The 15,686-nt window shown below is 40.6% G+C and overlaps 1 protein-coding gene across 1 annotated transcript in view; it reads left to right on the top strand.

The window, feature by feature from the left end:
* Positions 1 to 6,687: 6,687 nt before the first annotated feature.
* Positions 6,688 to 15,686, top strand: part of RANBP17 (RAN binding protein 17) — a 164,821-nt gene continuing 155,822 nt past the window's right edge. Inside the window, exons 1-4 of the mRNA XM_050905413.1 lie at positions 6,688 to 6,713; positions 10,839 to 10,985; positions 11,970 to 12,060; positions 13,286 to 13,452. Coding sequence (XP_050761370.1) covers positions 6,696 to 6,713; positions 10,839 to 10,985; positions 11,970 to 12,060; positions 13,286 to 13,452 — 423 coding nt within the window. The 5' untranslated portion in view covers positions 6,688 to 6,695. The remainder of the gene's footprint in view (positions 6,714 to 10,838; positions 10,986 to 11,969; positions 12,061 to 13,285; positions 13,453 to 15,686) is intronic.

Below are 15,686 nucleotides of genomic sequence, written 5' to 3'. Positions count from 1 at the left end.
TCTGAATAATATTTTTTATACATCTGTTGTCCAATACCTTTCATGCTCTGTTATATTTACTAGTAGTCTCTGTGCTGCAAATGGCTCCTCTGATAACACACATATTCACTTGTGTATCCACCTTCCTGAAATTCAGCTTTGGCTGAAGTGTATCATGCTACTTACCAGAAATAAGAACAGTTGTAAATCCATACATTTAGACTGTTAAATAAAATTCTTAAACATGCACCTGTCTACTAAGTATGATGAAGGGATCAAATTTTATATTAATTCTTAAAATGTAAATTATAATTTCTTTCAAACATTCTAATTTGTCTAGTAAATATGTCCATAGTTAAACAAAATTTTTACCTTGTATCAATTTCCTTTTTTCTATAATGTACTAAGAAATATCAAGAGATTGTTCACATGGCAACAAGCCTAAGTATGAAGGTTGCAAAACAGTCTTTAATCTCCTTAGTTCATGTTTTCTCGTAAGTTTCAGCAAGATTCTCCTTCTCATTTGAAATTTTCCATGGTTAGTCTCATCAAGGGCGAATTATCTGTCTTTTGGGGGGCTATTTTGCTTACTTTTAATAGATACATGAAGCAATCACAGTCTAAAGCAAGTAAGTGCTGTTTTACTAGCAATACTCAAAAACACCCAGAAAAGATTTCTTGTGTATTCAAACAGATGCGCATACCTGTTGGCTTCTTTTTGTAACAGTTCTTGCGCCACTCCTAACAGTGTCGGCTTCTTCCCACCAGCCTAGGCAACAGTTCAAGATCTGGGATCATTATTTTTACTCTGAACAGCATCATGTTTGGCGAGAATTACTGCAGTTTAAAGAAGGTGGCCGTTCCGTAGCTCAGTGCATGCCCTTCAAACACACACAGATCTGCACAACAGAGCCGCTATTTGTCCTTTGTCTTGGACTGTCCAAGACTTCCTCCTATACCTGACCCTGTGTGCAACTAAAGTGCATTTGGTGTCGCCATGCTTCTGGAAATGGCAGACAGAAAAGCAGACATCGTTTTCTTTCTGAAAACCACCAGAACACATGCACATTTTTCAAACTGTCTCAACCACTTCTTGATGAGCATGAACCAGACAGCAAATGAAATGCAATTCAAAAACATAAGACTTCAAAGTGTAAAGTGATCACCCTGAAAAACTTCTCCAATTGCTTTTGTTAACTAATTACATGAAGGCTGGCTCTGAATTAATGGGTGATGGAAGATACTAAACTATGAAAACCGCTTTTGGGAGGCAGTTACACCTACTGGTTCCCATTGGCTGAGGACAGATGAACAGCAGTAAATTACTGAATGACATTAATGACTAAGGAAGCAAAAGTTCAGGCATCTGCATGTAAAGCCTCGGTATTTGCAGTTTTCTTTATCCAATGCACAAAAACATGTAGTGATTACTGCACACGCTGAGGTAACTCAAAGTTAAATTAATGGTGTTAAGGAAGCTTTAAGGGCAATCTTACTGTATGCATACACATACTGCATAGATCTTTTAATGTATACACAGTGCATCACAAATTCCTCCTTTACTGTGCTGTTTTGTGCTTTTTTGCTATTAGGCAGATTTTTCCTTTCAATTTGAATTACATTAAGAGATTGGCTATAGACTGTGTTTGCCCTGAGGTATTATTGATCTTTGTCCAGGTAGCAAACAAGCAAAGAATTTCTTTTGTTTCAGACTTCCTGGAGTATTGTCAACTTATCAGTAGAAAGCATGCCATTGTGTCATTGAAAAGATTAATTAGTTTTAATTAGGAGTATGAAATGGCTTCACATTTAACTACTGATTTTGTTGTTATGGGCTCTTCCTGGTCTTCTTAGTGATATCTCTAATAACTTCTTTTGCTTATCCACTATATATTAACTTGAACATAAAATCGTCTGGTAGAAGTCACTGAATTTTTTGTTTTAAGTGGGTATTTTTTATGAAACTATTTAATCTGCAGACATCTATTCAAGATCAATTGTGATCTGCATTGCAAATGAACGAATTAGATTACTAAACCAATCACTAAATTGTGGCAATATATACTGGCATAGACTAGTATGTGGCACAGAAAATAATCTTGAAATCCTTAGCCACAGAAATAAATTACAATTCTTCAGGGCCTTTTACTGTTGTTAATGTAAAATCAAAAACAGAAAGAAAAGAATGTTAGAATGAGAAAATGTGTAGTAGAACCATATCAAATACCAGTCTGCGAGTGTTTGGCCTGATGGACTATGTCTATTTAAAAAAAGCTAACCTTCCCCAAACAAAGGGTTCTAAATTAAATATATTGCATTTTTCTCTGTATTTTTTTATATATTTAATAATTTGTTGTAAATTATCAGCCATTCCTTTCAGTAAGAAAACTGCGTTTTAGGAAAAATCACAATGTGATGCAAAAAAAGAAGGAACACTGATACCCTGAACATTTGCTAGTTCTTTTTTTGGGGGGACCAGAAATGGCTGGTTTTCCTTATATGCTTTAATCAAGTCACTTAAAATTAAATAAAAAAAGCATGGAGAAGATTCAGCCCTCTCTAAGCAGCATGGCAAATGAATGGATCTAATTGTGAATGCATTGCCTGTAGCAACAGATCTATTCACGTAATCCAAAGTAACAGCAAATTCAGGAAGTTGGTTTTATTCCACCTAGCAGAAAATGAGACTTGAGCTGGAAACTGTATATTAATACTGCAGGGAGGTCTCAGTACTATATCTTGTGAGGCAGACCTAAAACCCTTCTTTAATTCAGCTTCCACTGAACACAGCAAGAATTTTGTTATCTTCCATGGAAGCAAGTCTGAATTTCATGGCACAACTTCTTCCTGTCGATACCTGTCACACAAGCATCTTCACTGTGTCATTTCCCCCTCCCATGTAAAGATAAAGGAATTGTATAAAAGTTCCTAAATAAATTACACTCCTTAATGCAGCTTTGTCCTTTGGGCTAGGACTCTGACATAGTCTGGGGTAGTTTCACAGTGTATCATTCTTACTGGCTGTGCTAAATCTCAGGAGTTTTGTCAGGTATTAGTCTAAGAATCCATTAATTCTTTAGCTAGACCAATTTTTTTCCCCTTAAAATAATCAGGCTATAGTTGACAGAAATCGGATACAGAAATGCAATTGCCTGTGTCTCAGAGATTAAAATGATTCAACAGATGATTAAATAAGGTACAAATAGTCACATGGCTGCACTGTGCAGCTCAGCACACAGCTGAGCAAGTGCTCCCTGCCTACCTCGTGGTACAAGCTTTGTGCTCTCAACTTCTCTCCATGCTCATCCATCGACACAGAAAGGAGACCCAGGCTGGAGGGGAATAGGTGTTTCTGGCTAAGCAGAAACACACTTGCTCCACACAACCTGGAAACTGGCTCATTGCTGCAGAAGCCACAAGCTCTCGCTCACAATTAGCTACATATGCTGTCCATAGATTATGCTCAGCTCTTGAACTATTTTACTTATTAACCTCATTTCTGCATGTCTTTGCATAGCCTAGCGGCACAGCCTAGGCAATGGCCCGTCACCTGGAGCAGAATTCATAGTCATTGCTAGAGCTGACACTCTGCTCACAGGGTCAAGGTCTTTGAGGGATATGCAAAGCTTCCTCTTACCTTTTCGACCCGTACTGGCAAGCTGCTTCTGGCTCTTCAGACAGTTTGTAATTGTACTGCATCAGAAAGTCTCCCGAATTTTCCGCATTATAATTTATGGCTGACTTTTCTCACCCTCGAGTCACCATTTCATTCCCTATTCCTCAGTCCTGGGAATTCCTCTGTTTTGATCTGTCCCTCTGCTCTCCTTTTAAATCCTTCCTGTTCCTTTTCTTCTGTGTGTATCACCAGCCCTTTTATTCTGCTCCTGGTATATTTTGTGACTTTTCCTTTCTTTTAGACTATGGCTGTAGATAAATGATTCTATTTCTTCACAGAGTAAAGGACAAAAAATTGGGTTAAGGCATATGCCAGGGCTGAGGCAGTCATTAGGGGACTGGTAATCCAAGCCAGCTTTTCAACAACGATGCATTTGACTTTTGGAACTGCCAGCCACTAGAGTTAGCTGTGAGGGCAAGAGAACAAGAAACTCCATTTAAAACCATTTTCCATTGTGATTTTGCTTCATTCTCCAGTAATTAATGAAGGTATTTTGTATAAAAGCATATGGTTCAGTGACGGTATCATCACTCAACTGTGATAGTTCATGTACAAAGAAATTACTCTTCCTGCCCCAATTAGACTGTCATAACTGTTTCTCGACCCCGCTGCTAGAAGGTGAATCCAGCTAGGAATATACCCAATTCATTTCTTCATTCCAGGTCTACAGCAGCTTCCATTTCCAGAGGAATGCTACCAGTTTGGGCCTCTTCTTTGGGGCTACCGGGCTTCACATGGGAATTTTTGCAATGCAGGCAATGGAGCAGCAGGGAAACATGAATAATTTTACACAAAGTGCTCAGGGCCTGTATCATCTGTTAACCAGAATAAAAATGACATGAACTTTTGATCACTGTGGTGTTCAGAGCAGGGGAGGTCAAGGCAAAAATTCTTCCTACTGTGGTAAAACATCAAACAGCAGTGTGCCCAACAAAAATTTCAAGCTTTTTTGGTGCAATATTCATAAATGCTGTCAGCTGGCTATAGCAGCAGTCCTCGCTGCCTCCCCTCCATCACACTTTATTTATTGTTACTTAATCCTCCTTCCTTCCCATGCCACTGACTCCAGAAGTGTCTTGTGAAGCCTAAACTAATACACATTGCTGAGTTCTACCCTGGGGTCTGTTTGGCTCCATGCTGTACAGTACCACTGCTCACCTTTAGCAGGACAAGGAATACAGAAGCATCTCTATGCTTCTCTTGCTTTGGCCTTTCTTAGGTTTCTTCATCAGTGACAAAAGCTTGTTGCTCTCTGATCGCATACGATGCAAAGTTGTATGTGCACGCAGTCTGTGACAGGCTTTGTAACCCACGCCATACAACCTCACCAATTTCTGCCCAAGACAGCAGCTCACGTACCTACAGCATCACCTTTTAGAAAAACGACCACTCTCGATCTAGTGACAAGGAATGCACCATCCTTTGGGGCAAGTTACTGCAGCCAATGACTGCCAGCATTGCTTATTGCTGTTCTTGATTTGTTCAGCTTCAGTTTATAGTGGTTAGAATCAATTACACCTTTTCATCTGACGTTAAGAGGCTGGCTGCATTAGAACAGGTTTTTCCCATGCATACTTGTAGACATTGTTCAAGTCACTTTATGTCCTTAACTTGGATAATCTCCATATTGACCACCTTCTGTCTCTGATTTACATGGTGTGTTTTCCTCACTAACCCCGAATTATTCCTTTAACTCTAGAAACAGAATGTCTTGGATCAGACTGTGTCTTTGCAGTACTGCAACTTAACAAATAAAATATCTGTTTATGTTAATTTCACAGTGTTTGCTGTCGCAGACTCCACCTGTTATCTGTACCAGTGGTTAGCAAAAATGGGATTCATCTCATCCAACTGGAAACTGAGACAACTCTATTCTCTAAATTTCATTTCTTCGATGCTATATAGGCACCTGTAGAGGGGGATTCCCCCTTTCTGGGATAACTGAGCAATCTGTCCCTTTAGACACAGCTGTAACCACCTGAGCACCATCTCTTTGGCCTTCTGGATTGAAGCAGCATTCTTGGGTTTTTCAACTCTCAGCAACCTTCCAGCACCTTCCAAAGCAGAATGAAACTCACAGTTGCTGCCTTGGGTCTGAAAATCGCCCCAGCACCACATGCTTTGGTTCAGATCTTTTAAGAAGCACAGATAGAGCAGCATGGCTTGGCCCATGTTTATTATTGATTTATAAATGTAGGAAATTAATGCTACATTGAATTACATCCATGCAACTTGTGAATTGCTGGCTTTAAAACAGGAACATTCTTATAATCTCTCACAGACTGTGTGACCTGAAGCTCCCATGTTCACTGAGGAAAGTTTTCCTTTTGCTGGTGCTGTCACAATCTGAGAGTAAATTCTTTGGAAACTGTCTCTTAATCTGCATTGTGCAAAGCCAAATACAGATTTACAGCAGCACTTAAATGCGGTAACTACTGAAAATCACGGCCTTTTCAGTCAGGAGAGATTCCTCCGCTTGGCGGCTGGCACCAAGAGAGGAAGGAAAGCCCCCGAACACCCACTTGCCACAGGACCACCGGCTGTGTGAGGGCTCCACAAACAAAATGGCGCCCCCCGCGCGAGGCGGCCCATGGCCCTGGCCCTGGCCCAGGCGGGGCTGGTGCCGCGCACCGCCCGCGCAAGGCGGCCCCGCCCCCGTGCACGGCCCGGCCCTCCCCGCCCCTCCCGCCGCCACCGCCCGCGCGCCGCAAGAGCCGCCCCCACTGCGGCCCCGCCCCGCCCCAACGACCGCCCTCGCTGCGGCCCCGCCCCGCCCCAACGACCGCCCTCGCTGCGGCCCCGCCCCGCCCCAACCACCGCCCTCGCTGCGGCCCCGCCCCGCCCCAACCACCGCCCTCGCTGCGGCCCCGCCCCGCCCCCACGGCCGCCCCGCCCCAACGGCCGCCCACGGCGCGGTCCCGGTCCGCCCCTCGCAGCCGGCCGGCCTCGGCCCCGGCGCGGCGTGCCTCGGCACTGCCCCCTAGCCCCGGCCGGGCCCGCGGCCCCTCCCCGCGGCCCGCTCCCGGCGCCGCTCGGGAAGATGGCGCTGCGCGTCCAGGTCAGTGCACCCAGCGCGGCATGGCAGGCGGAGCGGTGGGGGCCGTTGGGACGTGGCCTGGCCGTTGGGGCGCGACGGGCCGTGCGGGTCCGGGGCCGCGATGGGGCTGTCGTGGGGGGCGGCGGGCGGGGAGCTCGGGAGAGCACGGGGGGGGAAGGAGGTCCTGAGGTACGCGGGTGAGGGGTGGGGGGCGCGGGCGAGCCCTCGGGGTGGTGTGGGGCGAGCGGGGCGGCTGCGGCCGCGATGGCCGAGCCGGGGCAGGGGACCGTGGGCTGCGGAGGTTCGCCCTGGCAGAGGGGCGAGAGGTGCCCGGGAGCTGCTCGGGGAGCTGCGGGCGGTGTTGAGGCGAGCGGGAGCTGGCGGGCTCCGTCGGAGTGCTGAGCCAAGGTCGCGGTCTCGGGTGGGCTGTTGTCAGGCGGGAGCGGCGGGCTGGGCGGGGGGCGCGTGCACGGGGGAGGTGGGAGGTCGGTGTGGGACTACGGGGCTGATACACGGGTGGCGCTGGCCTCGCTGTGGAAGTTAGAGCGGTAATGTCACCGTGTCCGTGGCGTGCAGTGCCGGTGCGGTGCTGGTACCTGCGGGGCTGGATGGTGGTGACGGGCGGCTGGCCTGCGGTGGGTGGCTTTCCATGCTTCCCATTGCATTAGCGTGTGTTCGCCTGGGACCCTCTCTCGGTTTGTGGCCACTCCACGGCTGTGTGAGCTAGCCGCACCTGCTCTCCTGCTGCCACTTCTTCCTGGAGGCGTTGGTGGGCTCCCTGCTCCCCACTTCCCTGAAGATCAGAGACAGCCCCTCTCCGGGACTTGTCTGAGGTGAACATCAGCCGCTGAAACTGTGTCTCAGACAACGGAGGAAGAAGGGGGGGCGGGAAATGGGCCTCAGAAGACACTTGCTGAGGTGTTAAGCGTTCATCCGGAATCCCTTGCGGTTTCACAGGATTGGTGGCAGCAGACTTTGACAGTGTTAGGCCATTTTAGGCATTTATTTAAGTACTTGAGTACCAGGCATGCTACATAAAAGGACCACTAAAATATCTTTTGTTATCACCTCATACCCAAATGGCTTTTTTTTTTCTTTTCTTTTTTTAAACTGTGGCATTTCAGCAGTTATGCCCATCCTGTTGCTCTTGCATAGAGCCGGTGGAACTTTCTTAATAGAATGTTTTCAATCAGAAAATGCTGATTAAAATCAAAATGTCTGTGGGAATTTGTCAGTGTCAGCAAAACTTTAATCAGGAACCTACCTGGTTTCCTGCCAGTTTGCTTGGCTCCTTGGCTGCCTGCCTGGTGGGTTGCTGCGGAGCCAGGCCCCCAGCATTTCTGGCCCTTGGTTCTTTTGCAGGCTAGTAGGAGAGCTGCCAGGGACTTCTGAGAGCTGGAGACGTGGGACCAGAAATATCTGGAGAACTATTTAGCTTATTGAATATTATGGAAGTGTGACAAGCAGAAGGAAAAAAATCACAGTATCTAACCTTTTTCATTAGGATGTGAATCTGTTTCTTGGAAAAAGTTACACTTCTTTGTGATCGAAAATGCCACTTCTTATACAGGCGTGTTTCTACTCCTGACTCACTTAAAGCAGCCAGCATCTAACTGCTAGATCCTTTTCATTGACACTATTGTTTTCTTAGGAATCGCCTTTCAGCTATTGATAAGGGTTTGAGTAAAAGAGGTATCTGAACGCATCAGTTTCACATGTTTTGTCTCACAATAAAAAAGGGATTGTGACAGTCTTTTGTTTTCTTGAAGAAAATATGTCTAATAGAGAGAGCTAGTTTTTGACTTCTTATTTGTTTGTCCGAGTATTTTTTTCTTAATAAAGTTAAATAATATCTCTACTGCTCAGCTGAGTTGCCGTCATACACAGGATGGTTGTATTTGCTGATTTCAAGTTGTATATTTTTGGTTTCACTGTCTGAATCAAGGAAAATCAGCATGTTTCCTTGGTACTACACCTAAAATAAAAGCCAGAAAACATCTAACAAGTTCCTTGGCAGTCTGAGAATTCTGAGCGATTTCTGGCCATACCTCCAGCCTACCAATAAGAAACTTTGTCATAACTCTCTCCTGAGACCAAACATGTCCAGATAAAGCATTTCAAAGTGCTGCAGGTCATCAGTCTCAATATCCGATAAACCAGCTTTTCTTTGAAGATAGTTATCTAGTTTTTGTTCAGGCTTGCTTTAAAAATTCCCTCATTGTCCTTCAGATAAAATGCTTCACAGTTTTAACTTGTCAACAAGAAGTTAATTCTGATCCTTAGCCTAAATTTCTAAATTTTGATGTGACCTTAACATATTAACACTGTGCATTAAAGTGCATATGTTCTTGAAATCCACTGTTAATTCTTTGTGTATAAATGATTGCTTAGCCAACTTATACGTGGTTTGCTATTTTAATGCCAGTTAGTATACAGATGATTTAGACCTTGGTGATTGGGTTGATATCCCAGTTTTATTCTGGACTTTCTCAAACTTGTTGCCAAGTTTGTCCAGACTTGAAAGTCAAATTTCAGATCAAATATAGGAGGGTCTTTAACTTTTGCTGGTTATGACATGATAGTTTGATTCGTGCTTCTCAATTGTATTGGAATTATTCCGTTATGGAAAGATGCATTGTAATTTATGTCTGAAGACTATCTTTGCTAGATGTCCTTATTCCCATGTTTTACCCCAATTATGTAGTTTTTGTGTTGTATTATATTTTCCCTAACGTGTATGCTTGCGTTCTATGAGTCTTAGTTTTCACTTTAATTGGTATAGATCTTGCTTCATTTAAAATTGCATTACTGGTATTGTTACCTATTCCTTATTTTTCCTCCGCTCTCCTGAACGTGGGGGGGGGGGGGGGAAACCAAAGGATGTCTCTGTTGAGCTCAGCCTTTGAAATATTCAATCTGTTTATTCCAGAAGCAAATGTGCTATTTCTTAAAATTTCGGCAAAGGAACAAATACATGGCTACTTTTTGACTGAAAGTCAGGGACTCTTAAAATGTCATTATGCTGAAATTCAGAAAAAGCTGATCAAAGCCAGGGACTCCATATGCACAACAACAACCAAATGGGAAAAAGACCATGATTTTTTTTTTTTTTTTTTTTAAGATAAGAAGTGTGTCTCTAGGAAATGACATGCTTTGATTGACAAAACCAAATGTACTTTGGTTGCCGAAGACACTATTATTGTCTTGGATTTTTAAAAGGCATTTGAGCTACGGTATAAGCGATGCTAGATTGTGCTGGACCAAATCTTTTATTTCAAGTACAAAACATCTTTTTGTAAGGGCTGGTGAACAGGATTTTGACTCAAACTTTTCAATGAGACTGATCAAATACTGCATATTCTCTTTTCCTCTTCTTTCTAGGCCACACCCAAGTCATGAAATATTTACCAGGTACCTTCTAATGACATGGCCAGTTTTTGATGAGGGTTACATAGGCTTTGGAAAACTGATGGATGCTAAAACTTCTGTTTGTGTAGTGATTCTGAAATGTGCTCAAAGTGTTTGTCTCTCCTGTGAGACAGTGACTAGTAGATATAAATCATATCCCTCACATAGGAGAGAGATACTCCCCACACGCCACCTTTACCAAAGAGAACTTTTTCAGCTTCTACGTGGAGAGGAATTTTAGCTCTTCTGTTGCTACTGTAGCTTCTGAATTGTCCCATCTTTCACTGATATTTGCATCAACAGATATAGACAATGCTAATTTTTTCCAGGTGTAGTAATTTGGTGAAGTAGTTATGACTTTTAAAATGAAATTTGCCAGAAGTTTTCCAAGTAGCATAGCTCAAACTGTTCACTGTTCTCTATCTTTTCATCTTTCTTCAGAAAAGCTATGGACTTCCCATCTGAAGACTCAGAAAAACAGATGGATTGAACCATATTAAAAAATACTTTGGTAGCTGAGAGAATAAGAAACGGCAACTTAATTTTCAGAGTTATTTTTAGCTTCTTGTCACAGAAAGCCTCCTATTTTTTGGTAATTTAAATGTGAATCAACTGGAAAGCTTAGCATAGGTAACAGTTCATGTTACTGGTATAGTATCTAGGTTTATAAATACTTAAAGAAATCTCATGTGGTTGAAAAGTCTTCGTGGAAGTTTCAGTTGTGTTCTTTCCTAACAGAGTCTGGCAGAACTGGAAGTACTATGTAACCACCTATATGAAGGAACTGATCTAGCACAGCGAATGCAAGCTGAGAAAGTACTCTTGGAGCTTATTGATAGCCCAGAATGTCTTAGCCAATGCCAACTTCTATTAGAACGAGGAACAGTAAGTATCTGAAAGATGTTCTATCCATAAATGTAATCGTGCTCGTGGAAACTCACATAGATTTCTCAGTTATGGGCCATTACCATGTCAGTACAATAAAGGGAAAATGCTTTTCTCTTTTTTGTACATATTTTGTTTCATAAATGATTCTAGAATTTTTTTCATTTGGAGGTAGTCTTTGTAGAATTGACACTACCTTGCATTAGAGATGTCAGGGACAAAAAGGGAAAACATCTTAGCTTTCGGTACTTTCAGAAGGGTTGTAATCAGGGGTTGTGTCATCTGTAGAGCAGTGTCAGGACACAGTGTGGTATAACCTGGTGTTTGAACATCACCCTTGTTCTTGTTTCTAGCTATTAGCTACAATGAAAAAAAATTGTATTTAAAAAAAAAGAATCCCTGAACTGCTTATCTGTTGTCTGTTAGTTTAAACCATTCTCTTATCATTACTTAGTTTCATTTTTGGTGTTTAATTTCATGGTTAACGCTAGATAAAATGATAGGGGAGTTGATTCTTATTTTATAGTCCAAGCTGAGTCTAGTATAATTCTTGCTGTGTTTTTCCAATAATTCAAAAAGAGAGAGAAAGAAAAAGAGGAAGCACATTTAAAAATATCTTTAATCCAGGGCTGGACCCATGGTAATCATCTCGTGGTTCTAAATTATCACGTGATTTTAAAACAGGTTTCAAAACTGAAGAACTCCACTGAATAGTGAAATTACTTTTAGATGAATGGTTTCCATCAAAAGGGATTATAGTTTTAGGTCTCCACTTTTTTATTAGTGTTTTGTGATTTATGTTTATTTTTAATGAAACAAAGATATTACTAAAATACATCTTTTATAAATTTTTGGTACACTTAACAAACATAACCAAAACCTGATAACCAGTCTGGTTTGTTGATTATTTATCAGGTTTTGACTTATTGTCTCTGCCTTTAATTAGCCCTTTTTTGAATAATACCTTTTGATATGTTTTTGTAGACATCCTATGCTCAGCTTCTAGCAGCAACGTGCCTGTCTAAGCTTGTAAGCAGGGCATCTCCATTACCTGTCGAACAAAGGATTGACATTCGTAAGTAACGTTTGTGGTTAAAATTTCATTATATTAGTTGGATCTAAAACTTCATATTAGCACAGTAACCATTCAGTGAATAGGCTGTTTTTTCTCTAATTATCTCCGTTTACCAAGCCTGTTATTCATAAGGTAGTCGTTGTGAGAGAGTGAACATAAAGGTGATTGTGAGATCTTTCATCATTTCTCTGGAATTAGCTCACAAATAACATTTCCTAGTTTCAAAATTAAAATAAATAAGTATGTTAGCTTAGATTACTTCATATTTTAAAAAAATACTCATTTTTTCAAGATAGACTTTGTATTTATCCTACAAGATGCGAAAGAGATTTAGTTCATGTTTGTAAAGGATGAAAGTTGCAGATATTGCTAGTACACCTGCCAGTCACTTACATGTAACATTGCTCATGATCAGCTCTTAACGTTTGTAAAAGTCATGCTGGGGCAGGTTCTTACTTGCAGGATTAAGATCTTACAGAATTTTCGTTACTTTTTAGGATCTATGTTAAAGTCATTGCTATATCCTAAAAGACTAAGCAAGTATGTGTTAGGTCTTTAATAGTGAAAGGCTTTGCACGAGGAGCGTATGATTCGATTTGGATTTTTAGAAAGTCTGCACTGTTGTATCAGTTCTGTAGATAGTCGTACTCTGAAATGCATGGCTGAGAATCCGCTTCTTCTGATAAAAGATATCAATGTTCTTTTAGGTAAAAATTAACTTTAATCAACTTCAATTTTATACATTTCAACAGCTTTTGAAACATGTTAACTTCCTTCCAGTTAGAGAGGAGTTTCTGCAGCTGCAATGTGCATTACCCAAAGGGCTGTTCTAGATTGAATTGAGAACATTCAGTAGGGACTCTTGTCTGAAAAAACCTTTGTGTATCTGGAGTTGGCTGTGAGAGCTGCTGTTACATAGTGAAATAATCGGTGCCCCATATATGGGACCATCATGAAAAATTACTCCGTTTTACCTGCCAGTGTTCTCTGAATTCACAAACTGTTGTCCTATGTGTCCTAGAATAACGATCATGTATGTAATGTACTTTGTGTTACTAAATGTTTAGCTGTATTTAATGATTTAACGTAACTTACAGTTATTGTACTAACCGTAAGAATATAGTTGGGTTTTTTTAAATCCGTGCCTTGAGTTTCTATTAGAACCGTTTAATTAATTTTCTTTACAGAAGACTTGTGTTGCTGATTTTAAAATGCTTCTTTACAGGAAATTACATTCTGAACTATGTAGCATCTCAACCCAAACTGGCTCCTTTTGTCATCCAAGCTCTTGTTCAAGTCATTGCTAAAATTACAAAATTAGGATGGTTTGAGGTACTAAAAGATCAGCTCATCTTCAGAGACATTATTGCTGATGTAAAAAAATTTTTGCAGGTAGGAAACAATCATTCACTTCTGCCATTTTTTTCTGTTTGGACCTCTTCATTTTTAGTGATTGGCATGTTATGTCACTTAGTTGTTATACACTTGGGTGGAAAAAGTGTGAAGAGCATTGCTTAAAACAGAAGATTGCCCTACAATGAAGAACCAGGGCGGGTTTGATACTTGTACGAGGTTGTGGGTTTTGATGCCTCACAGTATTCATAGTGCTGTCATGTTTTTTTGTTGGTTTTCTTTTTCCAAAGCACTTTTTCATAGTGTGATTGTAAAACATCAGCCCCTGTTGTCAAGCCATTCTATTTAATGCCTTAATTTTTTTCAACTGATGTGGAGATACATTTCTCATAGTGTTAGCTCTAGTTACCTGGTTAGAAACACTGGTACTGCACCATCTGAAGAGTAAGATTGTCAAATGTTTTAAAGTATGAGTCTGTGATTCTTGTAGTAATGACCACTAAAATTATGCCGAACTGTTCAGTTCTAGAACTAGTTCAAATGCACTTTTTCAAGTGCCTGTCATGGAGGGTTGATCAAAAAGATACCTTTATAAACTATTTGTTGGAGTGTTCACTGTTACAGTCTTACATTGTTGCTTTTCTGTATAAGCAGTGGGACTTCACCTGCACTTTAATTTTTAGCAGAAATCACTAGATACCTCTGCTTCTGAAGTTACTGAGGAAAGCTTGTGTAAAGATAGAACTGTGGTACACAAAATTGCAAGACACTGTATATATTTGTTATGTGGTTGTGGTCCTTGTTTGCCCCATTCCTCTTTCACTTTATGAGAAATGGATGATTCATATTTGTGTGCATGAGTATGTAGGTACCTGCATATATGTATATTCTCTCTCCGTATATGTAAAGAGGAGTGAAAGAAAAAAAAAAAGGCATTCTGTCTCTCCTAGAATTATGGTGTACAATATAGGGAGGTAGATAATAAATTTAGAGTGGTTTTATAACTTTACCTATTTTAGCATATGTATTTAAATCTAGCATATCACAAAAATTATGCATTCTAGGTAGGGATGTGGGGAAGTTTGGGAGGAAAGATCACTCATCTTCCTTCTCCAGTAATTGGATGAGGCAGGAATATTCTTGTTTTACATTTTCTTCCACATTATTTCCTGCTCCCCCACTGCATTGGTGACTGTTAGAAAGAAGATGCGGTACAGGATAGAGAGGTGATTTTGGTACATAGTATTTGAAAATTGGAAATAATTTCTCCTAATGTCAGAGTGCAGTCATTCACTATGGACTGTTCACTGTGCAAATTTACATATCAAATCTAGAGTAAGTACTGTCAGACACAGTGGCTAGATAAGATATACAGCATCTTCTGTGAAGTAAGTTTGGACAAAGTGATTGGATGTCATGGGTTATTAGCCAGACTTGGTTATTTCATACATTTAACGTGTATAAAAAGGTTCTTAAAAAGTTTTCTGGGAGATGGCTAATCTGCTTTAAAAGTTAATACAGATTAATCTTTCTGAGTGTCGGTGTGAACATAAACCTAGTACTTATTTTGAGAAAAAATAATCACAAAATTTAAGCTATTTGGAGATTTACTTCCAAAATGATCCATTTTGTGTGTATGTGTGGGTGATCCTGGCAACTCAGCAAGAAAATACGAAGTTAACAGTTGATGTTTCTTGCCAATGAGTTTCTCATTTGTTTTTCAGTCTTACTTTGTTTATAATACTGTTCAAGTTAATGTACTTTTTGAGTTACATTGGGAATGTCTAATAAAAGATAAGTTGCAATATTCTGTTTATTAAAAACAAACTCAAGTATACTTCTCCACCATTTTGCAGTTATTTTTATGAATGTACTGTAATTGGATTTTGCATTTATTATTAAAATGATTGCAGTGTGACTCTTCAGTGTGTAGCTCATTAAAAATAGAGATTTAAATACAAAATTTAGCTTCTTAAGAGATTTCTTTAGTTAAATTAAGAATTCCTGTAGAAAAGGAAATTAAGCCATAGATCTGCTAGTGAATTAAATTTTAGATAAAACCTGAAAAAATAATCCCTAAACAATGCTAATATATGTTAATAATTAGCATATGGTAGTTTCAAATACATTCCAGATTGAAGTTGATCCAGTGTGAATTTGAGTGAGATTTAATATAGCAAAAGGGATTAGCCAGCTAGGTCTGTAGTTCTGTTCCATCTTCTAGTTCCCCACAGCTTTTCAGACCTGTGAACAAGAGGAGGATGCATTTTCCA

The sequence above is a fragment of the Gymnogyps californianus genome, chromosome 14 (assembly GCF_018139145.2).
Source record: "Gymnogyps californianus isolate 813 chromosome 14, ASM1813914v2, whole genome shotgun sequence".
Classification (NCBI taxonomy): Eukaryota; Metazoa; Chordata; class Aves; order Accipitriformes; family Cathartidae; genus Gymnogyps; species Gymnogyps californianus.
This window is presented reverse-complemented; position numbering and strand designations above follow the sequence as displayed.